Raw genomic sequence first — 27,154 nt, 5'->3', positions numbered from 1 at the left:
ACACCGAGACTATTTCTGGACATCAACACTGCGCTATAGGCATACACATAAACAACTCTCCCAGAACAAAAAACACAATCTCTGCAGTCTCAGATGTACATGTGAGAGAATAAAATGTGCAGATTTACAGTCGTGGAAGTAGTTGATGGTAGCAGCAATTTGTTAAAAGCTGCCACATGATGCGATACGAGTTTTGGTGGTGAATCAAAGAATCAAATTAAAAGCAACGAGTTACAGTAAGAGAAGACGTATGTCATCGTTTGCCTTTTTTACCATTTAATAAGTCTGTGTCCTGTGGGTAATGACTTGAAAAGACTTCAGGGGAATAAAGAAACATGTAACAGAAGGTTGTATCAAACTGTGAAAACAAGCCTAGTGGGAAACGGGTAGGTAATGGGAAACAGTAATACAGAGGGAGTCAGGGCCAGTCACACTCACTTCCCCTCCTCTGTTTCTTTTTTCCTTTTACCAAAAAAGCACCTTCCCCCCTCTTAACATTCTTTGGTCCTGCTCTCAGACCCTCTCTTAACTCATACATAAAAATGTTCTGAGCCACTGAAGCTATGTCCTCTCCGGTCATTGATGCATAACTTTGGATATATAGAGACGATGTGTTGCAAAATTCTTCCGCTGTTTGAAACAGACACGCTTATAAGGAGATGTTATTGCAGTGCAAAAATAGTTTTCCTAATCAGTATTTTTGTATTGTGTTGTAGTAAAAATCTAAACCTTTTTTTCTGTTTTGTGCATAATTACAAACAAATACATTATAGTGAGGTTAATGCTTAAAACAAAGAAAAACAGTTTGCTAGTGGAGTAAAAGTAATTTAAGTCAGTATATACAGTATACACATACAGTGTATATTTTCTAGAAGTCTTTAAGATATTACGTATAGTATAACTGCAATATTACGAGTTACATCAAATTTTTTATGTTTAGCAATGTTCAAATATTTTAAACTAGAAAACAAGACAAAAACATTTGATTAAAGGTCCAGTGTATGAAATTTAGCAGCATCTAGTGGTGAGGTTGCGAATCGCAACCAACTGCTCACTCCATCCCTCTCTCAGAACTAAGATGTCATCAAGTTTTCGCTTCTTTGCCGAAGGAGATAACGTATTTACGAAACGTGCTCTTTTGAGCAGTTTGGCCGTTTAGGGCTACTGTAGAAACAACATGGTGAATTCCATACAAGGGGACCCGCGGTGTATGGAGATAGAAATAGCTCATTCTAATGTAATAATAACATAACACGTCATTATGTAAGGTCTTTATACACCTCTGAACACATAGTTATGTATATTATATTGCATTCCTGTCAATAGATCCTCTAAAAAAATTACACACTGGACCTTTAAGAAAGCCTCTTATGGTCTGATGTCATAACTATTTATGGTTTGATGTCTACTATATACTGTAGTGCGGTCTCTAGGCAACACTTTTGTATAAGTGTGCTTGTGTGTGAATAAGTGTGTGTTGGTGTGTGCACTTGCAGGTGTATGCTCCTGATACCCGAATGCAGTGTGAGAGAATAGGGTTCTGATTACATTCAGGATAATTGGGTTGAATTATACATGACCTTCTGCTCACATCAGTGTTGTACATCCTCTCTTTCTCCCTCTATGTGCTGTCACAGTACAATGCTTTCATACTGCAGAAAGAATCTGTTACAGACTTATATACAGCAGCTTCAAAGTTTCCATTGAATCACATCTGTGTTGTAATGCATGTCTGGTGCTGCCCATCTCTTACTGTCTCTCATTTAAGATGTGGAAATAATGAGTTGGAGTAAGTCACATTAGTCATTTTATGGATGGTGTAAAGCCTGGAGAAATAACAGTAAATGTTCTCCAAAAAGATCATTGATGTATTTCTAAGACATCACTGTGGGTCATATCAACATCTGTTATGAACAAGTCATATTTAAAAAAAAAAAAATTATTTTGCTTAAAGGAGTGATATGTCGCGACTACGTGTTTTTCTGTGTCTTTGGTGTGTTATAAGTTTTCCATGCATGTATTAGACACGTAAAATTGCAAAAATGAAAGTGTCGGAACAAAAGATGCATTCTATCTAAAAGCGAATGCTCACCCAGACCTGCCTGAAACTCCTCGTGTAACCACACCCACACAAATCCACGTCAGTTCGTGGTATGATTTGACTAAGACCGCCCAAATATATACGCAAGTAAGGTCGGCGTACCTGTCAGTACAATTGCTTTGGAACCTGATGTTCCAAATATGATATGAGGCGTTACATTTCCATCACACGGTTGCAGTATTCGACCAATCACTACGCACTGGTTAACTGGCCAATCATTGCACAGCTCGCTTTTCAGAGAGCGATGCGCTTTGTAAAAAATCTGCGTGTTTCAGAGAGGCGGGGCTAAGAGGAGATACAAACATGCACGGTATGTGGAAAATACAGCGTTTTTGAACCTTAAATCGTGTATACACATTGCATTACATCTGAAACAAATGATAATATGCGTTTTAACTGTGTCATATGACCCGTTTAAAGAAAATTAAAACTTTTGTTAGGATTATTGCATTATTTTTGCTGTGACATTTAAGCACATTTGAATGCAAATAAATTGTATTCTCTTTAATTTAATACAAAAGAAAATAGTGTTCTAATATTGAATTAGTGTTTTTTGTACTTCCTTTGTCAATGCATTATAGTATTTTGTACAGAAATAAGAATCCATTGAATCTAATGAGAATCACTATTTAGAATATTGGGGATTTCAAAAAAAGTACAAGGTGAAAATTAAGTTGCATTATGGTAATGAAAATGTGGGGATATATACCATGATTACAATGAGAAATATAGCTGCATGCAACGATAACAGGGCCAAGCCCCTGAAGGTGTCACAAGCACAGCGCAGAGCCATACTGGCACAGAGCAACAAGAGCAAAAACGGAAGAAATAAAACATGTGAAAAACAGAGAATAGGTGAAAATGAACTCAAAATGTTGGCTATATATATAAGCACAACACACGTGCTACAAGGGATTCGAACCCACAACCCCAAACAACTTCAGGCCTTGGCCCCTAATAATGTTGCAATGCAAAAATATTTCTTCATATGCTTAATTTTCTATTTGTTTTCTTTGGGGTGGGAAAATGTGACTTCAATATTCCTCCTGTTTTCATTTTTTCTTAACACTGGTTTTTAGCTTTTAGCTTACTAATGTGATTTGTGAATAGAACTGTTTGTACTGCAATGACTGTACAGTATGTAACCATTCAACTGGGCTAATTCAGTCCTCTGTTTGCACAAACTGCAGGAAAGACGACTTCACATATATGTGGTGTATTGCCAGAACAAACCAAAGTCCGAGCACATTGTATCAGATTACATCGAGACTTACTTTGAGGTAAGGTCATGTCAAGTTTAGGCGCACACACACTCATTCAATCTCAGTCCTCAGAGAGGCACAGGTCAGCCATACCATGCTGATTTGACCGAACTGAATCAACCGGACCATCTGTGTAAATATCTCAAAGCCGACTTTTCATCTCTCCCTTTTTTCCATTTTTCATTTGTTGGAGTCCCATCAATTCTTGTAACAGACATAATGGCGAGATGCCTGATCGAAAAGCTTGACACTTAATGGATTCTTCTTAGTGCTGTGCCAAAACATTAAGAGGTTATGGATGGATATTGCTTGGCATTATGGGATGATGGATCAAAGCGAATGTTTGGCTGAGGCATATTACCATGTTGCTTACTGGCTTCTGCACAGTATATCCTATATACTGCCTAAACAAAGTATATGAAACCGTATGCAACATGCAATCATTTACGCAGTAGAATGCATACATTGGCAGCAAAAAGCTTATGCAATTGTGATATTTCTGCTTTATTTGTTACAGTAGAAATGGAAGGCTGAATGCATTGCATTCCGTGCACAATTGAACAAATGTGATAGGTCATCTTGTTATTCTGTGCATAAGGAAAATCTACTGAATAAGTAAACCACGCGTGTCTTATAGTATTTGTCTGTGTGTGTATGCAGGAGCTAAAACAGCAGCTGGGTCACAGGCTGCAGCTTAATGACCTGCTCATCAAACCTGTGCAGAGGATCATGAAGTACCAGCTGCTGCTGAAGGTGAATCACAGGGCAACACACACATTCACGGGCACAAACAAGTCAATTTTGCAAACCACGTCAAAGCAATTGCAAATTTCATAACTGAAATGACATTATCAGAATGTTGATAGGAGGATATGATAATTTACTAAAGATTTTATTCAGCATTTAATCAGCAGCTAATGCATGTTCAAAAGGGACACTTGGAAATTTTGACTATTACGCCACATCCATTAAAAATAAATACATTTACATTTTAATTTAAAAATACCTTTTGGTGAAAAAACAACAGAGAGCAAACAACTGTTTACTCATTATTTTGTTCATTTGTAATTACTATATATTGCTGCTGTCCTTCTGAAAGCTCATATGTTTGTATTTCGTGATTTTTTTGCCATATCATTATTTTGAATCACCCTTTTTGTTTGTCAGTGGGTTTTGCAAATATCTAACCAATAAAAAGTGCTTGACAACACAGTATTTAACCACTTAGAAATGATCATATTATATATTATATTATCATATAAAATATTAATAGAGTGCATCTCAGCCTGTTTGACTTCAAACCCCCCATTGTTCACAACAATAATTGAAGGCCCCCCCACTCACAATTTCTACCCAATAAGATTTTTTATAGCTTGGCAAAACAAGTAAGATGTTATAAAAAGATTTTGATTTTGATTTTTAGTTGTTCCTGCTTCTTTTAATGCTTGTTTTAAATAGTTTTAAGTCATCTTGCAGAAGCAATTCTACTTTTTATATGCTAATGTTTATGACCACTTGTCACAGTGTCAGGAAACCGTTACTGTTGTCACAACACATTAGTCTCTGAAGTTTATGATAGAAGGAAGCGCTGCCAAATGTATTAACATTCAATTTATAACAATTAGCATTGAATCAACCTCATACTTTTCTCCTAATGTAAAGTGTCCACAACTTGTTGAAAATAATGACCCTAATTAGTTTCTACAGGCAAACACTCATTAATTCAAACAGACTCAGATGCAAAAATAGACCATTCTAAAGCTCATGCTGTGTGTCTCGTGACAGGATTTCCTGAAGTACTACACGAAGGCTGGGATGGATACCGAAGAGCTGGAGGTATAAATCATGTTGCTCAGATGCTATAATTATCCAAAAGTTTTATTTGTCAAGACCAGAAACGCACCAAGGATCATGGTGTATTTTCCTTGCGGTGCCAACATGTGTTTTCGCCTCCATTTGTGTCAGTATGAGCCAAAAATCACTAATAATTATTACTCATAGGCCTTACCAAGAATGTTCAGGTTTGTTCCACACATTTCCTTCTCTCACTCTCTCTCTCTCTCTCTCTCTCTCTCTCTCTCTCTCTCTCTCTCTCTCTTTCTAACTGTCTGCATGTCTCTCTCTCGTTCTTTCTCTCTGGAACAGAAAGCAGTGGAGGTGATGTGTTTTGTTCCGAAGCGCTGTAATGACATGATGAACGTGGGTCGGCTGCAAGGCTTTGAGGTACGGCGCCAGACGAAGGCTGTGGTTTAAAGCTGTCGCTCTGTGGAAATTCTGTGAGCGAATCTGATTTCTTAAGGCCACGTTCTTTCTCTGTCTTTATCAGGGGAAGATCACGGCACAGGGAAAACTTCTCCAGCAGGACACGTTCTCAGTAACAGAGCAGGACAGCAGTTTACTGTCCCGGGTTAAAGAGAGGCGGGTCTTCCTTTTCGAACAGCTTGTTATCTTCAGTGAACCAATAGACAGGAAAAAAGGATTTTCTTTACCTGGATATATTTTTAAGAACAGTATTAAGGTGAGTTATACTCATATTTTCTAAATCTCTAGTTTTGACTTTAATTTCTTCTGCTGTACAAGACTTCATCCTCTCAACATACTTTTCTCTGCTTAATTTATGAGAAATTCGCTTAAATCTTACAGATTAGATTTATTAAGCATAATTAACTTTATGTTTTCGTAATTTTTATGAACTCCGTGTTCCTCAATAAAAACAAGTTGTTTAGGGACAAATTAGATTTTACATTTTGTTTGTGCAAATAGCCCTGAGCATCATTGAATGGTAATTTAGTTAATATGGGTTGTTAAATAAGTGTATATGTTTTCTACGTAACTGCTTCCTTCAGATAAGTTGTTTGGGTGTGGAGGGGTGTGTAGACGATGACCCCACTCGCTTCGCCCTCACGTCTCGGGGGGCTGATGGCAACACAGTGCGATTTGTCTTGCACTCTTCATCAGCAGACATCTGTAAGGCTTGGGTCAGTGACGTGAGCCAAATACTGGAGACCCAACGCAATTTCCTCAACGGTGAGAGTTCAAAACTCATTTACTCATCGTACAAAACACTAATTTTCCAGAAATTTCATAGATTCCCAGGGAACACATGTACTATACACGTGTGTTCCTTGAATATATTTGTAGGTCCAGTGTGTAATTTTTGGAGAATCTATTGACAGAAATGCAATAATAAAAATGTCTTCAGGTGTATAAAGACCTTACGTAATAAAACGTTATGTTTATATTACCTTAGAATGAGCTGTTTCTATCTACAGACACTGCTGGTCCCCTTGCATGGAATTTGCATTTTGTAAATCGGTATCTCCTTCAGCAAAGAAAAGAAAATGTGATGACATCTTAGTCCTGTGTCAGCCACCGTAGTGGTTCGGAAGGCGGGGAGCCGTTGGTTGTAATTCACAACCTCACCGCTAGATGCCGCTAAATTTCATACACTGGACCTTTAAGTGGCTTTGGATTGGTTGTTTCAGACGGACTGAAATGTTCTTATTTGATTTGTTATGTGGTGCAGCCCTGCAGTCTCCCATAGAGTACCAGAGAAGAGAAAGTAAGAGCAACAGTTTGGGCCGGAGCATGAAGCCTCCTCTGTCGGCATTTGCTGGTTTGAGACCACACTCTTCAGCATCCATTGACCGACACAAACTGCCCTGCCTTCACTCCTGTAACACCTCTTTACCATCGATCTACCTGCCCAGCCAGGTCCCCACTGATTCCCATTCACAGTCAGATGTAAGATGTTTCATTCATCTCATACTTTAAAGTCATAATCAAGATCATAGTGTTATGTGGTAAACAGACATAAATAACCTTAAAGATTTTGTAACCCCTCTGTCTGTCTGATGTTAACAGTCAACCCAAGTCCAACGCTCTCTAGTGGACTCCAGACTGAATTCCCAGACAGCGTCTCCAGCTCATGTGCATCTAGCCTTCTCTGAAGATCAGTCTTTCAACCAGGCTCCTCTTAACTCTCAGGAGGTCTCCAACGGGCTGTGTTCTTCTAGCACGCAAAGCACACAGGTACCGTGCATACTCCAACACTCGCGTGGATGTAATGTGCTCTGAATGAGGTTAGAGTTTGAAGATGGGACTCATTTTGCATAAGAGGCTACACTGCTCCCCCTGCTGGTGGGTTATGGACATATCCTGTAAAATCATGATATCAGATGGTACTATCATGGTACTTTGAAATGTATGTACTATTGTATATTTATGGTACCAGATCTGCCATATGACTACTATGAAGGGTCTGTCTGTTTTTTTTATTCTGATGTAGTGTCCCTTTAAGATTTTCCCTTGTGTTAGTGATAAAGTCTAGTCCTGATAATGAGCTTTGATGACGGCTCAACAATAGTTGTGTGTGAAATAGCTGTTTATCTTCTTTACTCAGGCCTGAGAGTAATGACATTCACAAACAGGAACGAGACAGGTTGACTGAAGGAAGTAGCAGATCTCTATCAAAAGCATGATTGTTGTTGAAACTGAGTGCTGCTTTGTTGTTTTGTCAACTTCATTACGTTTCAACCCTGTTTTGTCCCAGTATTATTTAGGTGAAATACTGTAAAGCACTATGTAAATTATGTAAGTTTTGAACTAGCATACTGTAAGCTATAATCCTATAAATTCAAGAGACAACATATCTGTATTATATGTAGGTCTTTCTGTATCTTTAAAACACAATCGTTTATTTTCTCCGTGGGCTTTGGAGAAATAATAGATTTTGATTGTTCTTTATCTGAAGGTGAGAAATGGAAGGAAGACAGGTGATAACAAGGGACACAAAGAATAAATAAGATCTTTCAGGTTTTTAATAAGTGTGAAAAGCTGGCCAGGTTTCTGCACAGAAACAGAAAGGGGCCTTTGTCATATCTAACAGCGTTTTGCCCAGAATCAGGCCTGTAGTGCACAGCATATTTTGCATATTTGGTAACACTTTATAAGATTGTATTCGTTAACATTAGTAAATGTATCAACTAATACTAACTAACATGCATTAATCCTTGTTAATGTTGGTTATTCCCTTACAGAAAAGACACATGAATTTCACATGTTTTTCACATGTGATCACATGTATACAACATGTGTTTAACATGTGCAAAAAACACGTGTGATCACATGTGAAATGTGTGTTTTTGGAACATTTTGGTGTGAATTCCCACGTGAAACCCATGGGATAACATGTTAAAAACCCATGGGATGACATGTGCAACATGTGGTGACGTGAAGAACATGTGATCACATGTGGAGACATGTCGCATATGTTATCCCATGGGTTTTTACATGTTATCCCATGGGTTTTTACATGTTATCCCATGGGTTTCACGTGGGAATTCACATGGAATTCACACCAAAATGTTCCAAAAACACACATTTCACATGTGATCACATGTGTTTTTTGCACATGTGAATTTCGTGTGTCTTTTCTGTCAATTCAATTATTCATGTTCACAGTGAATTAACTAATGTTAACTTTTGATTTAAAACATTTATTAGTAAATGCTGAAATTAGCATTAACTTAAATTTATGCATACCATAGAAGTATTCTGCCCTACAAAGGCAAAAGACCTTAACTCTCTAGAGTGTGGAATTGAGAAAAAGACTTTAATGTTTTTATTTATTTCTCATGGGCTCACGGGTTACAACCCATTATTTTCTGGGAAAAACAACGAAATTGACAATTCACTTTCAAGCAAAAATGAAGTTACTGCACTGCCTTTGCAGGGCTATAAAAAGGACTATAAAATAGTTTATATTTTTGTATATTTCTTTTACTGCTGGCTAAAAGTTTTTAATGTTTTTATCAAAAATTTAACATGGATTTCACAGGTGTTTTTGTTTTTTATATTCTATATTTTCATTTTGTTTGCCATACTTTTGCTCAAGACCACATATGCGACCAGATTTTTGAAGCATTCATTTAAGGCAGCACTGCTCTCTTGTGACGACATTCCCTTGACATCCTATTTCAGTCAGACTACAAACCCAGTTACATATATCTTGCTGCTCTGCTCCCAGTAATTAAGACTCGACAGACATTTTTAGTAAATAGGTTGGCTTGTGACGGCTCATTATTCTCTCCCTGGAGAACAGGTGATGATTTCTTACATCTGTCATGCATCACAGATCCTTTCAAATGAAGATTTATAAAGAATGATCGTAATTACGTATGAGCAAAAAAATAAGCGTGACTCCATTCTTATATGCACACCCTCATCTCATCTGTGTTCTTTGGTTTCTCAGAGCTCAGGTGAAGGGGGTCGCAGGTCTTCACCAAGAGATGGACGTATGGCTGCTCCAAGTCCCTCATCCAATCTTCAGTGTTCTAGTAACTTGGCCCAGCTTGATGAGGACGACCTGTGAAACCGCAGCATGAATGAAAGTGAACGGCAATCTGTTGTGTGCACCAAAGCATGCCACAGTCTGGACTACACCGCTGGTGGACTTTGCATCTTTTATCTCGTGGTATTCTTCTTAAACCTGTGACATGAATTACTTAGTGACTTTGTATTTTTTGCATTGTTTCTGTTTTGTTGTATTTTTAACAAGATTGTATTTTGTTCAAAGGAGAATCAACCATTCCTATATTGGGAGGTCACTGGATCAGAAACGAGACTAAATCTGTTTTTGAGGGTGTGAGTTTGCATTCAGGCCAGAGCACACGTATGAATGTTCGTTTTCGAATGCGTCTTTGTATGCTATATTCTGATGGCTTGATCCAGAACAAGCTGAACGTTTTCATCCCTGATGTGTTTTGAAGTTCGGAGAACTTGCTGTACATGAACATAAGAGGGTCCCTGGTGGCTAACGCTGGATTTGTAGGTGCCACTCTACAGAGGCTGTCTTTCTATATCCCATGTCAAATGATCACGTAGGCTGCGTAAAAACTCTTGTGAAGGAGCCAAAGGGCAAAGAGACTCTAAATGCAGCTAATTTGTATATACCGTATCTGTGGACACAGAGGCTTGGCTTTGTCCTCCCTCATTGGGTTTTTGAAAAGGGAAGCAGCCAGCGCTGTGTCTGTGAATTCTCTGTCATCAATCCGCTCCGTTGTAGCAGAGAGTGAGAAAATCCCCTCCTGGAGCTTCTTGTTCACACCTCGCAGCATCTGCTGGTGGACATATGAAATCATTTAAATTGAGTTCAACAGGTGTGATTTACAATAAACCTCTGCCTTGTTGAGCAGAAGGACCGTTGTTATGAACAGCAGTTGTTATGGCAGAAAGAAAAAACATTTTAGTACTTTATCTGTGGTTTAATGACCCTTTTCCGCCCCTGCTGCCCCCCGCCAATGTAATGCACGTGGGTTTACTGTGCAGGTCTCCAAAAACAGTGTTGTTTCATAGCTTACAAGGCCAAAGGTAAAATGTCATTACGTGCCAAAATGCAGGTTCCACTACCCTTTACATGAAATTAACAAAATATTAGGCCTTATGTGTAATTCAGTTCATTTTTATCACAGAGATAAATCACTTTAATTTTTTTTAAGCAAGTTTGCTTAGATGTTCGTTTATGACAACAACATTTTTGCTATGGAAGATGACATTCTTAACTGAATTCAAACAAAAAAATTTGTCACACAATGTTAGACACCAAAGAAGGGATTGTATGTGTTCGCTATGTTGTTCAGCATTATCAAAAGCACTTTTACTCAGTTTAGTTCATAGCACATTCTTTCCAAGAGGGGGCGCCAGAGACCTTTAGCGCTACCTAAACAACAAACCACAGGTAACTTGAAAACTAACTTCAACTCCGCACCAAAGCTGAACTGCTTTACTGTTGGCATGTTTAAAATGCATTAGTATCCTTAAAATGATTGTAACAACCTTCTCTTGCCTTGATGTAATATTCAAAGTTTGAAATCGGCTGAATCAAATGAATTGACATAGCCCTGCATAAACTGAAAGCTTTCATGTACTGCCTTTCCACAGACGTGGATTCAGATCTTACAAGGTTGCATGCTTTTTGAAGATCACTTCTAGAAAATGAAGGAAATGGAGAAAGAATTGGACATGATATATGTCTAGACTACAGTATGTCTGTGACTAAACTTATCATTGTATTATATCGAATTAAACTGTGTTCTTTTGGAACACAAGGGTGTTTTTGGAGCACAACATATTTTATTGTCTTCTTTATTTACTTTGTATTTTGCAATATTTTTAAGGATGTGTCAAACTATCAGAAACTGATTGATAAAATTTTAATAGATATATTTGGTAGTATTTTGTTCAAAAGAAAATACAAATATGTAAGGCCAAAGACCTTAAAGGGACAGTTCACCCAAAAATGAAATTCTTTCCTCAGTTATTCTCGCTTGTCATTTCAAACCTGTATGACTTTCTTTCATCTGCAGAACACACAATAAGATATTTTGAAAAACATTGGTAACCGAACAACATTAGACCCCATTGACTTTCATTGTATGGAGACATTTCTCAATATATCTTATGTGTGTTCCACAGAAGAAAAAGTCATATAAAGGTTTTGAACCACATCAGTGTGACTCAATGATGACAGACTTTTTATGTTTGGGTTAACTGTTCTTTAACACCCAACACTTACAGACATCTGGTTAATTTGTCTCAGGTTTAAATCACATTCTGGGCATTCTTGAGCAGTAAAGACTTCATTTACACACACAAATGGGAAAAAGGGTTCTGAGGATTCTCTATCACAAGGGTGCCAAATCAAAGCGACTTCTGTCACCACCGGTGGGACATAAACAGCTGGGGGTCCATTGACTGCGAGCTCCAGTTGAGTTCTGTCCTCAGTGACTGTTAACTGGTATTTACACTGGCCATTACAAGACAACATGACTGTGAACTTGATGGGAGAAGGTCAGCCCACTGTTCTCATGAATGGCTTCACTATTTACTGACAACTGTAAAATGTTTTGAGGGCTTTTCAGTCATTTGTTCTTTCAAAGTGCTTCCTCGACACCTTGGAAACAATGACCACTTTAAATTTGCATCCTGAACACTGTTCCATTAACATATGAATAAATGCAAAACGCTGAATTCTAGATTTAATGTTAGCCATTTGCTGAACTTAAAACGTCTGTTAAACGCAATAAGTGTGGACAAGGTGTTAAAGTGTTAGTTCACCTTAAAATGAAAATTCTGTCATCATTTGTTCACCCTCTTGTCATTTCAAACCCGTATGATTTTCTTTATTCTGCAGAACACAAAATAAGATATTTTAAAGAAAGTTGTTAAACGAACAGCACTGGCACCCATTCACTTCTATTATATGGACACAAAACCAATGTAAGTGAATGGGTGCCAGTTAACAGCATTCTTCAAAATATCTTCTGTGTTCTGCGGAAGAAAGTCATGCAGGTCATGCATCCCTTTAAAAATACATTTTGCGGTGAAGGAACGAAGAACTGCAAAACACAAGATTTGCACAGTTATGTTTATTTATATTTCACATGCTATCTTGATGTTCGCTGAACTGTGCACTATAACATTATATACATTTGATTTCACTTTTGAAAACTATAGCTATTATTTATTTGGAATTTACATTTGAAGGGAAATAGATTCGGCAAAGGAATGGTGTTGGCAAATTTGGCTGGTTGCAACCAGAATTATTTCATAAGGCAACAATTCCCTAAACAAGAAAGTAGCGTTCAAAACCAAAGCAACAACAAAATGTAAACAAACAGCAATTGTACAACCATAAAATAACAAATACTTTAAGCTGAGTTTAGAGAATTTTTTTCGAAATGATTTGAATTACAATTAAATAAATGTGCAAGGGAAACATTTTATCATGAGACATCTCTGCATACAGTGGCATGAAAATATGTTGTTTTTATCAGCTCACAAATCACAGGCAAAATTAAACCTTGAATGTGGTTTTAAGTCTCTAAAGTCCCCAATAAGCAGCATATTTTCTTCAGTGCAGCATGGTGTGCAAGCACTCCTCCAGTGTTTTCTTTCTATTGCTTTTTGGAATATCTGTTTAAAAAACATAGACACACATTTTTATGCCATTTATGCAAAAACACTTTAGCTGCTTCATGTGTTAGCTGTTCCCTGATAGTCCAAAGACTCTACAGTGAGTTCTTTTGCATTGTGCAGTCTTTGTTCTATAATTTTTATTCTCTCTTAATGTTGCTTAGCAGTGCATCACTTCCACTGTGAGGAGGCTGACTGGACCGACTCTTCCTGCTCTGGTGGGTCTTCACATGCTTGGAGAGGTGATCACTACGCATGAACCTTTTTCCGCACTGCTGACAGCCGAAGCGCTTCTCCCCGGTGTGCGTGCGCAGGTGCCGCTGCAGCTCATCCGAGCGCGTGAAGCTTTTTCCGCAGAAGAGCCAGTTGCAGATGAAGGGTCGCTCACCGGCATGCCAGCGCAGGTGTGCCTTCAGGTGTGAGGTCTTTTTGTAGACCTTACCACAATCTGGAATGTGGCAAATGTGCAGTCTTTTCTTTCCGAACTCCAGCGTGGCACTGCCATTTCCTGTGGATTGGCAATTTGGGCACTTGCACCTGCGGCACCGGCGTGTCGAGCTCAACAGACCCTTTGATGTGCCCTGCAGCAGGGCTGCAATTTGGGGCTGGTGACCCAAAACCAGCTGCCTACCCAGAGAGAAAGGGTGACCCGGGGCTGTGCCGTTACCTTGAGGGAGACTCCACCACTGCTGGCCGTCCTCAACGTGCCCGCCGGGAAGGTGAGGTCTGGCTGAAGTGTTCTGGAGGAAGGTGGGAAAGTTCTGAGTCACAGCATTGTGCTGTGCATAATATGGTGCATTACCCTGTGCCTGGGAGGAGAGCATCTTTACTGGAGATAGCTCAAAGGAGTATGCAGACGGAGGCTCGGCCGGGGGAGTGAGAGGTAACTCGTGGTGGTGATGGTGGTGGTGGTGATGATGATGGGAATGGGAGCCCAGGCTGGGCTGCATGTGTCCAGGGAACTGCACCTTAGGTACTGTGAAGGTCATCTGGTGGGCACTCAGGCTGGGGTTAGGTGGCATGTCGTTGCTCCAGAGCTGAAACATGCTGGATGCGGATGCCACTGGCCCTTCGTAGGGGAGCTGTGACCCCTCTTGCCAGGCTTGACTGCATGTGGTGGCCAAAAAGGATAGGGCGCTAGGGCCACTCTCTGGAGAAGAGCTGGGGGTGCGATCCTGGAAGAAAAAAATAAACAACTATTACTAAAAAATAGTTGAAATATTTGTGTATGTCTATACAATATAAATATATACACAGTACACACAAAATATGAAACCAGATTTACGTAGATAGATATACAGAAAGATAGTCAAATTAACTAATACTGATTGTAAAATTAAGTCAATTGAAAAAAAAAACTCAGTAACACAAAAAACAAAACAGGATATTGCTCACAATAAGCCTTCGGGGGGACTTTTATAAAGAAAAATTGTTAAGTTGTTCATGTGATGCGCGCGCTTTTCAGTTCTTTATCAGTAATAATACAACGTAATAGAGGCAAGAAAACTACTAAGCACAGTACCTGTAAGAAATTGTGAAGAAAATTATCCGCTCTCGATAAGGTTAAAGCAGCCATCTGTACACCGGTTGCTCAAGAAATCCACACCTGCGTAAAGCGCGCGCCGTGCCAAAGTGAGACGTTAAGTAGAAATCGCGCAATGATCCACGCTCGGCTTGTCCGCAAAACTCGTTATCGTGATGTATTTGTAATCCTTAGATGCTGTCTTCTCACACCAGCTCCACTGTCCTTTCAGCTGTGGAGTCGTTGACAACTGTGCGCTCTTGCTCGTTCGGTTTTCTGAGTCCCTTTTTCAAAACCAGCGGCTTTCAATCCAGGACTCCTCCTTTTGAAGTGCGAATGATGGGCCTATCGCAATAAATCCCGAGGATCATTTCAAAGGCGCTCAGATTGCATCTTCTCTTTGTAGGGAAAAGATCCTCTCGACGGGGACTCTTAAGTATGTATCAGGAGGGCCAGTAAATGGAAGAGAGATGCGGCGGGGTAATATTGGGGAGGGCAATCTTTGAGAGATTAGGAAAAGGGGTGTGTATTATAGCCTCATTTTATTCTAATTTAATTTTGCCAAATGTTAACCTGTACGAGCCCCTTTCCTTTGACCGGTTGTTTGTGAGAAGTGTCTAATACGTGAACGTTTGTTCACGTGTAATTCATATTTACACGTTTAATGACTCAATCGTTCTTGATGTGTCAAAATGAGAACGAAAAAAGAAAACATCCTTGCTTAAACTTTATAATAGGTCAGCAAAAAGTGAATATAGCCTACATTTAATATTTTTACGAACAGTAGCTGATGGTTTGTTATACGTTACATAGAAATAGTTAATGTTAGTTAGGCGTGTTAAACTTTTCAAAAAGTATTCTAGGCATTTAGTTCAATTCTCCCTAATTGTCTTTTCAGCATCACTGTTAATCTGGTCTTTGATATTAGCTTGTTGTTTGTAAATTGAAGATGATGATGTGTTAATTGAAATACCTGAATGATGTCAGGAATGTTGGAGAGCAAAACTATTAATGTGAATTCTCTCGTTAAGCGTTTGAGAAAATGAACAAGGTAATTTAAAGTAGCGCTATTTTCATTCAAACAGTATTTATACGAGTTACAGTCCAACAAAAGAAATGAAAGAAAACTCAGTAGTTCGCACTCGTAAGTGACATTATAAATAAAGAGCTCTGCGTGACATTTTCACACATCGGGTTCAAGTTAAGGGCGTCAGCACATTTAAAGGGATTAAAGGCGAAGCCACGTAAAGTTCATCTAACACTTTGAGCCTTTCAGAGAATTTACATTGAAGTCGGAAAGCCGTTTAACATCTTAATACATGTAAAATCCTCATGGCTTTGTGTTGCTTCTCACCTCTTGTCGCATAACAATTGACCTTTGTCCCAACATATGCATTGCTTTAGTCTCTGCTAAAATATACCACAGTGATGGAGAAATGAAATGACACGGAGGAAACGAGCTAAACTTATAGCTGCAGTAGGCTATATGTGCCTTTTAAATCGATTTTCAATGCGGGCTCGTGTTGCTTTTACATCTGTATTTAACTTTTTTTTAAGTTTGGGAGTGGTTGACGAGTGTCTTTGAAACGAACTAACAAAAAAAGTGATATACAACATAATGTCCTTTAAAGTAACCCGCTGCAAAGCATTTGAGGGAAAAAAAGAAATGTTTAGCTGTTATCAATTTCTAATAAGTTATTTAATTAGCAAATTTTAAGGGGGAAAATCGTATAAAAGTCTGCAGTCTGGTGGTTTTATTTCTCTTAAAAACTGCAATAGGGTTAAATGTGACATGAATTAAAAAAGTATTGAAATGGTATTGCTTCACATGCACATATATACATGATGTAAGCATTTCTTTTAAATACACTTTTTTTCCATCTGATATGCATTGTGTTGCTTAACCAATATAAAACATGCTTATATTGGTTAAGCGACCACAATGCATCCTCTATGAGGGAATGTAGTAAGATTTGTAGGAAATTGATTGTATTTTTTTCTAACAAAATCTTCCTTCCGTAAAATTTTGAAAAAGGAGTGACTGAACACTTGTAACATTGGATTAGCATAATTTGACATTCTGCCTCTATGAATTAAAAAACATACCCAAACATACAATGCAGGTATGTCTCTCCCTCTCTCTTCAAATAGTCACATTAAATTAAAATAACTAATTTTGTTTAGATTTGTTATTCTTATGTGTTACATCAAATACAACACTCAGGAAATAAATTAATACTCTAGACCTGCAAATGCAGATTTGCCTTATACTGTTACGTGCTAAACATCAGAAAATCAACAAAAAATGTTATGTTAAATTATGAAAGGGTGCATTAGTGCATACGATACTTCCGTCACAACAAATAAATTAATGTGTTTTGTGATTCCAATCTCAATCACTTTCATTAAAGTGTCTGCTGACAGGTACTGTAAGTAGAAGCGTTTATCCAAAAAATCAAACAACATACTTGTTCTAAAATTATTCTGGTGCAAAATTGTTGTTCTGTGTAAAAATCATGTTAGATACTGTTAGATCTTACACAACATAATAAGCAGCACATCCTTACACTGTTTTGGGGGCAATTAAGGTGCGTAATACTAATAAAACACAGTAACAGTCAGGAAAAGGACGCAAGTATAATGCATCAAATATTTGGTCTCTTAACGTAGGGGAGGCCGCTTCTGTCTCCTTTCTTGCGCTTTATTACAGAGCAGAAGTTGTTAATTACCCAGATTCTTATTTCCTGTCCCCTAAATCCCCCTCCCCCCTCCTCTCACAGCCTCCCAGATGAGCGTCTTTGAAGTGCAAAGTATGCTCTCCTTACTTTGAACTGTGCAAACAATGCTCCAGTGGTTGTGCTTACCTTCCCCATGTTACCTCATTTAAATAGACCTGGATAGGCTTACGCTGTTTTCAAGGGAAAACTCATTTCCAAAGCAAGCACAGATCCCAGCCTTCATTAGGCAGCTGTAGCTGATGGCAGGCAATCGGGAGAACTGCCTTGAACATAGAGGATTCATCTGCTGTTAGGTAGCTGTACATTGTACCCTGTCGCAGGATTTATTTATCTGCATACGTTCGAGTGTTAATAAAGCTCGGTTGTCTTAATGGTTTGAATTTGGAATTGAAACAACATAAAAGCTTGTTTAAAAGATGATCAGATTATTTACAGTCATTATGCATCATAACTATTTTCATCTGACATTTGATTATTTAAAATGCTGTTTATTATCATTTTTGTCTAATTTAAAAAACGAAATATTTTTATTCTTGATCTAAGGTGCGTGTTAGAGTGCCCCTCGTTCTTCATCACCATTGCAAAATGCATTCATTCAAAGATCAATGTCCTCATAAAATAACCAAAACAATGGCAGGCAAGCTGTTTTAGCTTGTCTGGAGGGCAGTTTAAGAGCCTCAGATCACTAAATTGTTCCAGCTGTCTTGACCATCTGCACTCCAAACAGCAAGCCACACGCTTTGGTACTGTTGACCATCTCCAAAAGCCAGTTTACAGCCCCACATGGACTAAATGAGTCTTAAAACCCCCAGCTTGACAAATGTGGCATAATGGATGAGACAGAAGTCATGGTAAAACCTGCTGCCCCCTGCATCCGTTCACCTTAAAACACTAATCGATGCAATCAGGAAGCGAGCTGTTTATAATTACCATGACAGACTTGAGGAATGTATAGGACATGATAATGCAAAGCTTTTTTACTAAACAATGTTGTAATGTTGATATTTATGCTCTAATAGTTAAGGCTCATATAATGCTCATGTAATATATTATGTTATATGATTATGCAGGTTTGCTTATATTGTTACCAAACAGTTCTCGGCCACCACTGACTACCATAGCAGGAAAATTTCTTTGTAAATTTCTTTAGAAGATATTGAAGATATTTTGAAGAATGTAGGAAAGCAAACAGTTCTGGGGCACTTTTGACTATACCATTGTAATTTTTTCTACTCTGGTAATCAACGGTGGCCAAAAACTGTTTGGTTACAAGCATTCTTACAAATATATTTCTCTGTGTTCATCAGAACAAGGAAATTTATACAGGTTTGGAACAACTCGAGGGTGTGAAAATGACGACAGATTTTTATTTGTGGTGAACTGTCCCTTTAAGGTTAAAAGATTGTAGCCTATGTCAAATGAAAGATTAAAAAACAGCAAAGAAATTCTTTACTGTGACTTAGTTGTATGAAATGTTTTGTTAGTCAGCAGAGGAATATAAAAGAAATGCAGACAACAGTCTAAATAAATAAGCGAAACCCTTGACAGGTGAATTTTTTTGTGTTTACAATTTTTAGTGCTTGTCCATTTGCATTTATGCAAGATGGAGATCCGTCATTTATGTATTGAAATGAAAAAGCGCAAAAAATCTTCTTGTCAGAGAAAACTTTTATCATTACTAGGGGCACTTGAAGTTTGTTTGCATTTTGTTTTCCAGTACTCTTAACAACTTCAGAAGTCAGATCACAGGAGCTTGTGATCAAAGCAGCTTTCGGTTAGTTCGGGAAACACAGGAGCTATACCCCATGCTTTGATATTCTACATCAATATTTCAATTCAACAATCGCTTGACATGCGCCTGCACTGCCAAAGACGAAAAGTCGAAAAGAAACGGAAGCTGTACTGTACTGGAACGGAGTATAAAACGAAAGTGAAGATTTCACAGCCATGAGCACCTCGCTCCCTTAATACTGATCTGGCCTGTCTGTTATTTAAATATACACTGACTGCTTAATCCCAGAGCAACAATAGATGGTAAACCAGAGCAATTCAGGTCTTTGACCCCAAAAGTCATGTGACAAGCTCTGAAAGTTGCCATCTGAATGAAATTTGCTTGGGGTTTGAGCTTTGAAGACTACTTCATCACTTTGAACTCACCCATATTGAAAAGACATCCTTTTTGAAGACCAGCCATTCAACCTGAAGAACTCGGTTACACTGCAAGACAGACTGCTTGATAGAAGTGATGAAGTTTGTTTGATGATGATAGTTTTAGATTTCTAGAGTAAAATTAAATATGTGGCCCAAAAGTCTGAGAATATTATTATAAATACTTCTGTTGGCATTTCATTTTCATGACAGTTTATGAGCATGCCATTTATTGAATTAAAGTAACTGAAAAAAAGTATTCAATTCCGATGAAACCATCTATACTATAGGTTTGAAGTGGACTCTCAAATTTGCTGTGTTGCTTTGGTCTGACATATTACATTTGAAATCAAGGATGTATAGTTTAATAGACAGAAATCATTGTAATATCATATATTTTTACATTTTATTTATAAATACTTTTTCTATACATATTGAAGATCCCACTTGTTGCCAATTTATATCTAGTTCAGTAAATTCCACTCTTCCATTGTATAAAAGTTTAAAATAGATGATGACTAATTTAAACTGCAAGGGGACATTGTTTATTCATGGTTCATGTTCTTTAAACCCCTAAAACACTAAACAGTGATTCCCCACAATAGCTGTCAGACTAAGGCAACGTGATATTAATAATATAAAAGCCAGTCTGAAAACAACAGGAAAGAACAGACTGATTATCAATCAAATACACACAAACACATACTGAAACAAAGGAAAATAAATAGTCAGAACACCTGACAATGTTGAGTTAATGTGGGTATTGTGCGGCACATGGACCCCTGCCAATTTCCACAGAAGCTCAGAATTACAGTGAGGCATGTAATATGTCAAGTGTTGATGGCTGGGCTCTAATTACACACATGATTCCTGTACCTCCATTTGATAACAAAGCAGAAACCTCAGGATGTTTGTTTTATTTACAAATGCATTTTATCTCCATTGTCTTTATTTGGTTAGCTAGTTAAATAAAGTTGTAAATAAATAATAAAATAAAAATAGTTATATAAAAAATAGTGCTGATAAACAGATTAAACGCGATTAAAAGATTCCAAAATAAAGGTTTGCGTTCATGTAATATATGTGAGTGTGTTGTGTATATTTATATGTATATATAAATGCAACCACATATATGTAAATAATTAAGAAATATGTGCAATATTTATGTTTAGATTTATACATAATGTAAATTACATTTAGGTATATTATATATATATATATATATATATATATATACATATGGTATATATACAGTATATATGAAGAGTTTGGTTCCAAAATGAGACTAAATAACTTTAAATAACATTTTAAAATTTTCAAAAATCATGTTTTTTTATTATGTTATCATGTTTTATTTTGTTAATTAGCTGTATTTTTTTTTAGTTACTATGGCTTAAATGAAAACAAACCAACTGCAGTTTGATTGATATCAATTGGAATACACAATAAAATAAAACTTATTTAAAAAAAAAACTGAGTTATCTCATCTTGGAATCAAACTCTTCATATATACTGTATATATGTGTGTGTATATAATATATCATGAAACTGTTCTTTTAAAGTAGTAGTATCTGAGATAAATGTGTAAAATATCTTTGACATGAGTCTTCAATTCTTCTCAAGTCTTCATACTCAGACCCACAAAACACCCGTTTCGCCCCTCCTCGACTCTACTCCCGGGCCATATGCATCCTGCTCGCCCGATGCATTAGTGATGAGCCAGTAGCAGCGTCCCTGACGTGAGTAGCAGCTCTCTGCTCACAGATGTAGATTTATTTGTGTTTGTACACCTCCGTCAGCAGCTGTTTGGCCCCCTCGGTTATAGCACAGCCCCCATAATGCACGTAGAGATGTCATCCGGCAGCGAGCCATGCCAGGGATCAGCAACAAGCTGTTGTGTGCTGCTTAAGTAGGGGAGCTTTGAAGATGCCACCTTTTGACAGAGACGCGCTTTTATCTAATCCTCATGCCGTAATTTGCACTTCCGTACCTTTAATTTATGACTACTGATCAAATACTTGCCTTTGGAAAATGAAAAACTTAAGTGGAGGTTTTCTCTGTTTTTCCTTCTCTTTCTCTTTTCTTGGTGTAAAAAGAATTCCTAATGTTACAGATTGAAGTTGAGGCATATTATGATGAGGAAGAACAGTGGATCAACTTTACTTTGATCTTGGGCTTAATGGAGTGTGCAGGTAATAAAATCAAACCTATTCTGCTGGATTAATGACAAATTGACAAATGACAAATATCTTGGACTTGCACTAAAGGCAGGCCTGATAACTGGGATGTACTGTAAAAAACCTTTTTTTGAACAGCCCCTTAGTGAGCCCTCCCGTTCCCGGAATCTTTTTCAGCAATCAGTTTCTATGACTGTCAGTTATTCATGGTTACTGAGTAAGGATTAAGAAATCATTTTTAATATAGATTACACACATTAGGAACACTAGCAAAAGAAAAATGTTATAGACCACTTCGTAAGACGTAAACATGTGAAGAAGCACTTCCAGTTTTATTTTATTTTATTTAAATCTTACAAATATAATTACATCCAACATTTTTAATTGGTTATAAATGTTCTGTTGGTTTTCTTTTGTTCAAACGTTTGTGTATTGTTAAAAAACTACTGAAACAGGAGACGAATGTTGGACCAGCATTGTTTACGTCTTCCAAAGTGGTCAGAGTTATAAAGACCTTACATAATGAAGCGTTATGTTGTTATTACCTTAGAACGAGCTATTTCTATCTACATACCGGTCTGCTTGCATGGAATGTTGTTGCCTTGTCGCCATGTTGTTTCCACAGGAGCCCTAAACGGACAAACTGCTCTACAGAACGTGTTTCATAAATAAATCTCCTTCGGCAAAGAATCGAAAACATGACCACATCTTAGTTCTCTCTAAGCCTCTGTTGTGCTTCGAAAGAAAGGGGTGGAGTGAGCCGTTGGTTGCAATTCGCTAGTTGCACAAGATGGCGCTGGTGAGCTTTTGGGACGCCAGAGTCGGCAGAGTAATTTCCGGTTGTATAACACTGTATGGGAAAAAGGAGGATTTTTGCAAATATGGGAGTTTTTTTAATAAAAAAGAAGAAAGTAATATATCAGCGATATGACAGATTCTCTTTACATTGCTAAACCATAACACGATTAACAACTCGATAGTGTAAGCGGAAATTAGTTTGCCGACCCTGGCGTCACAAAAGCTCACTGTCCACCCCTGCTTTAAAAGTGAAAGTTCATGACAAATAAACGTGTATTATGTGTCATCATTTGGTTGACGTGTTAGTCATTTCAAGGCTGTCAAGGACTTTCTCACTGTGTTGTATACAGTCTACTGATTTATCTGCTTCATTTGCTGACGACACGCAGGCATGTCACTGCCAGTTTTTGTCTCGTCTTCTAAGATCTTTCCTTCCTTTCCTCATAACTGAACAGACGGCTCTAGTTGGCAAAACAAATGAACAAACTGAAAACAGGAATGGAGTGATGAAAGAGTAAACAACACAAGCTCTATACCCCACAACCATAATAGACTTAAGTAGGTTATCCTGCTAGTAACCCAATTTGATTGTTGCGTCTGTTTTTGCACCATTCTGCTGTACATCCTAATGAACTGTCCACTAAATCCAGGTACGGCTGAATTCAAAATAAGGCCGCACTCCCCTTCACACTGTATACCCCAAACACTTCATTATCAAGAAAGATGATATTTAGTCAATCTATTGATGTTGCCTAACTAATTGTAAAGCAGGGACTCAAAAGCAGATGCTGCATTTCAAAGCACTTGTGAGCAAGAAGACAGGTTATGATTTATGCTAAGATGCGTGGCTTCAAAGAGCCGAATGAGGCTTTTAAACAAATTGAACAAGTCAAGCACAATTCACCCAGGACTGTAAGAGTGCCTAGCGCATGCAGATCAGAGGAGAGCGCCTGCCGCTTGTAATATCCCTCAATAGAAGTACAGGTCCGCTGGGAAGAGCCAGCAGATAGTGGTGAGCACTGGGCTGTGTACACAGGCATGGGAATTCTGTGCCAACGTTGGTGCAACACCTGTGCTAGAATCAAAACCCCACTCATGTCAGGGGCATGATCAGCCAATCTGTGTTGGGAAAGAGGGGGGCAGCCCTGGAGACTTGACACTCTTTTTTTCACCGTGTTGTTATTTAGGTGTGAACGGAGAGAAACACACGGCCTGTGTCAACAATCTGATGCAATTTCAGTAAACATTGATAATTATTTATGAAGCGGTGGCTTACTGTTATACCTGTTAAACGGGTTCTGGAATATGCTCTGTGCGCTTGTCCTCTGGATGTGTCAGCTTGTTAGTAATGAGCATTGACAACGCAAGATGCTTGCCAACAGGTTTTGACAGAGATAGAAATACAGGCTTTGTGCACTCAGACCCGCTCTTTAGGGAAAATATCACCAAAAGTGATTTTAATGTATACAGTGGAGAATTTTTTTCTTGTGCAAAAAGGAAATAAAAAGTAATCATTTTTCAAATTAAATTAAAAGCATAACGTTTTAAGTGTAACGTCAGGTTGGATTTGTAGTTTAGTATGCTTTAAAATTTTGTTTCCCCACATTTTGCAAAAACAAGTCTTGAAATGTATTATAGTCCAAACGTTTGTGTGAAATATGATGATCCATTTTGTGCTTTGTGAATGTTTCAAAGAGCATCTTGACTTTTGTACAATATTTAATTAGTTAATTGGTAACTATAAACTAGTGTAGAGCTTATAAATATAGTAATGTTTCTTTAATCGATTTTGTCAAGTATATAAATATATACAGTAGAATAGATTATACACTCTTAATTAAATTTTCCATTCAAGTAGTGTGTGTGACAGGTTCATGCATCTCTCAAAAATATTTACCTTCTGCTTTCTCCCATTTGATGCAACCTAAATTGGTGCTGAAGAAACAAACTGCTAAATTTTTAATTAACTCCATAACATCTGTACTTCAGCTTTGAGAGAGCGAGGAGATTTCCTTTAAACCTATTCCAGCACATTTGCACACCAAGGTAAATCTTGATGCTGGCACTTTCACAGAGAGGAAGAAAAAAATTAAAAATGGAAATTAAGTCGTACTTGCGTGAGCAGATCAAAGACACAGATTTATTCAAGTTTTTGCTATTGCTTGATCTTCAAAAATAAAGAAGGGAAAGTGTAGAGATGGATAGATCGGTCTAGGCTAGGCACATCTGCTTATTTGCTGCTTTTACTTTTTGTTCTAAATATCTGTGATTTTTATTTGAAAGGACATATGTGACCAAGAAGACAACATTTTCATGTCAAATTCCTGCATTCTTGTGAAGAGTGAAAAGGTCTGTAGTCTGTGAGGAAGGTCTGTGTCATTTGTATTACATCAAGAATGTAACCCTCCCTCACCCCCAAGTTGCTCCAAATCTGTATAAATTTATTTGTTCTAAGATGAACACCGAGAAAGATATTTGGAAGAATGCTTATAACCAAACAGTTCTTTGCACCATTGACTGCATAGTAGGAAAAAATGCTTAGTTAATTTCTTTGTTCTATTGACCACAAAAGAAGATATTTTGAAGAATGTAGGAAAGCAAACCTTTCTGGGGCAATTTTGACTACCATTGTAATTTTTCCTATCTTTAGAATAAAAATACAAATCTGTGCAGGTTTCACATCAACAGTAATATCAATCCCAAGAATGACATAAATAAACTTATTATCAAAGCTTTTGTCTTTGTCCTTGTAAAACACACACACACAAAATCCCTAAAGAAGGAATCCTAAGAAAATATTTTATTTCGTACATTTCAACTAATTGTATTGCAGGTTATTCTCCAGCAGAGGGCAGTGCTGAGTCAATGCTGAACTAAAATACCCACACGTGGAGTCGACAGTATTTGGCTCACTAACCCTTTTGCTATATTCACAAACTTAAGAGACTGAGTTTGCTCTGCACGTAATTCATGAGAAATGACCTATACGCTGAACATTTTACCGGAATCCCAGAGAGTTTCATGCAGTTGATTTAGCACAGTTGAAATGTGAGCAGTCTACATCCCATCCCCCTTGGTACACCTGCACTGATAGCTATGATAGTCCAAACAGCAAAGCTTCTTCAACAGCTCACTCTTTGATGAAAGCCACACAATGCCAGCTCTGTATGCCAGTTATCATTGGTCTACCTGAGGGAAACTCAGAATGCCTGAGACCCAAACAGCAGGGCAATACAGCGATCATCAACCAGACAGTGGGTTATGATTGCTAAATAATAATAGCAAGTTATTAAGGATTCAGCTAATTTTATAACCCCTGTGGTTACTCATATTTTAAAACTTTCTGTTAGCCAAGCAAAGGTTTCTGACGAATTAAAACAAGTAAAAGTTATCCCTCTGTTTAAGAAAGGTAGGTTGGAATGTAACAATTATAGGCCTGTTTCAATTTTGTCTACCTTATCTAAAGTGTTTGAAAAGATTATATTTGATCAGATTGAAGACTATATTTCAAAATTTAATATTTTGTAAGAATTTCAGTCTGGTTTTAGGAAGATGCACTCCACTGAGACACCAATCAGGAAAGAACTGGATAAAGGCAAATTAAGTGGAATGGTGTTGTTAGATCTGCAAAAGGCTTTTGACACATGTTGTCCATAATATTTTTCTTTAAAAGTTAAAGCTATAGGTTTCGATTTTAAGGCATGTCAATGGAATAAGTCCTATCTTTCAAATAGGTGTCAAATGGTGGATTTAAATGGGGTGTTTTCAGATTGCTTGCCCATCTCATGTGGAGTACCACAAGGAAGTGTATTGGGACCCTTACTTTTTTAATGTACATTAATGATTTAAAAATGGCCTGCTCTAATCACCTTATGTTATATGCTGATGATGCAGCAATAATTGTTACTGATGAGATAAAAGAAAAAGTTAAAATTGAGTTAAGTAGAGAGATGATGGAAGTATCCAAATGGTTTGTTCATAATAAGCTGTTTTTACATTTGGAGAAAACTGAAGCTATTTTATTGGGTTCTGTGGCTAAATTGAGAAAGCATTCTAAATTATAAGTAAAGGTTGGAGATTTAATTATTACTTCTAAACAAGAAGTGAAGTATTTGGGTTGTATTTTGGATAGTAAATTGACCGGAGAAAACATGGCTGTTGTAGTTCATTCAAAGATATGTAATCAAATTAAATTTTAAGCAGGACAGGCAGCTTTCTTAGATGAACAAACCTTAAAAATGTTAGCTGTGCATTAGTGCAAGCACATTATGATTATGCTGCAACATTTTGGTTTGGTGGTTCTACGAAACGAGTTAAAAGTATTCTACAGTCAAAATAAATTGTGTAGGATTATTTTGAATTTCCATCCACAAATGCATTTGAGCAATGAACACTTTAGGGATATTGGGTTTTTAAAAGTAGATAAAAGGCTA

At 37.6% G+C, this 27,154-nt stretch overlaps 2 protein-coding genes across 4 annotated transcripts in view; one reads left to right on the top strand and one right to left on the bottom strand.

The window, feature by feature from the left end:
- The window catches only part of arhgef25a (Rho guanine nucleotide exchange factor (GEF) 25a), a 59,108-nt gene extending 47,618 nt beyond the window's left edge, over positions 1 to 11,490 (top strand). For 2 of the 3 annotated variants that reach the window (XM_057319574.1, XM_057319575.1), the window contains 9 exons: positions 3,292 to 3,381; positions 4,024 to 4,116; positions 5,149 to 5,199; positions 5,509 to 5,586; positions 5,690 to 5,881; positions 6,210 to 6,390; positions 6,890 to 7,107; positions 7,228 to 7,395; positions 9,617 to 11,490. In XM_057319574.1, the coding sequence (XP_057175557.1) occupies positions 3,292 to 3,381; positions 4,024 to 4,116; positions 5,149 to 5,199; positions 5,509 to 5,586; positions 5,690 to 5,881; positions 6,210 to 6,390; positions 6,890 to 7,107; positions 7,228 to 7,395; positions 9,617 to 9,736 (1,191 nt within the window). In that variant the 3' untranslated portion in view covers positions 9,737 to 11,490. The remainder of the gene's footprint in view (positions 1 to 3,291; positions 3,382 to 4,023; positions 4,117 to 5,148; positions 5,200 to 5,508; positions 5,587 to 5,689; positions 5,882 to 6,209; positions 6,391 to 6,889; positions 7,108 to 7,227; positions 7,396 to 9,616) is intronic. The other variant, XR_008961623.1, reaches the window with a different exon arrangement.
- Positions 11,491 to 12,756: 1,266 nt separating this feature from the next.
- sp5l (Sp5 transcription factor-like) lies at positions 12,757 to 15,567 on the bottom strand. Its single transcript, XM_057319672.1, has 2 exons — positions 14,861 to 15,567; positions 12,757 to 14,513 (listed from the first exon to the last, which is right to left on the bottom strand). The coding sequence occupies exons 1-2, from the start codon at positions 14,912 to 14,914 to the stop codon at positions 13,479 to 13,481; spliced, it is 1,089 nt and encodes a 362-aa protein (XP_057175655.1). The 5' UTR covers positions 14,915 to 15,567; the 3' UTR covers positions 12,757 to 13,478.
- Between the last annotated feature and the right edge of the window lie 11,587 nt (positions 15,568 to 27,154).

The sequence above is a fragment of the Triplophysa rosa genome, linkage group LG21 (assembly GCF_024868665.1).
Source record: "Triplophysa rosa linkage group LG21, Trosa_1v2, whole genome shotgun sequence".
NCBI lineage: Eukaryota > Metazoa > Chordata > Actinopteri > Cypriniformes > Nemacheilidae > Triplophysa > Triplophysa rosa.
The sequence above is the reverse complement of the archived record's forward strand: the minus strand, read 5'-3'. Positions and strand labels throughout refer to the sequence as shown.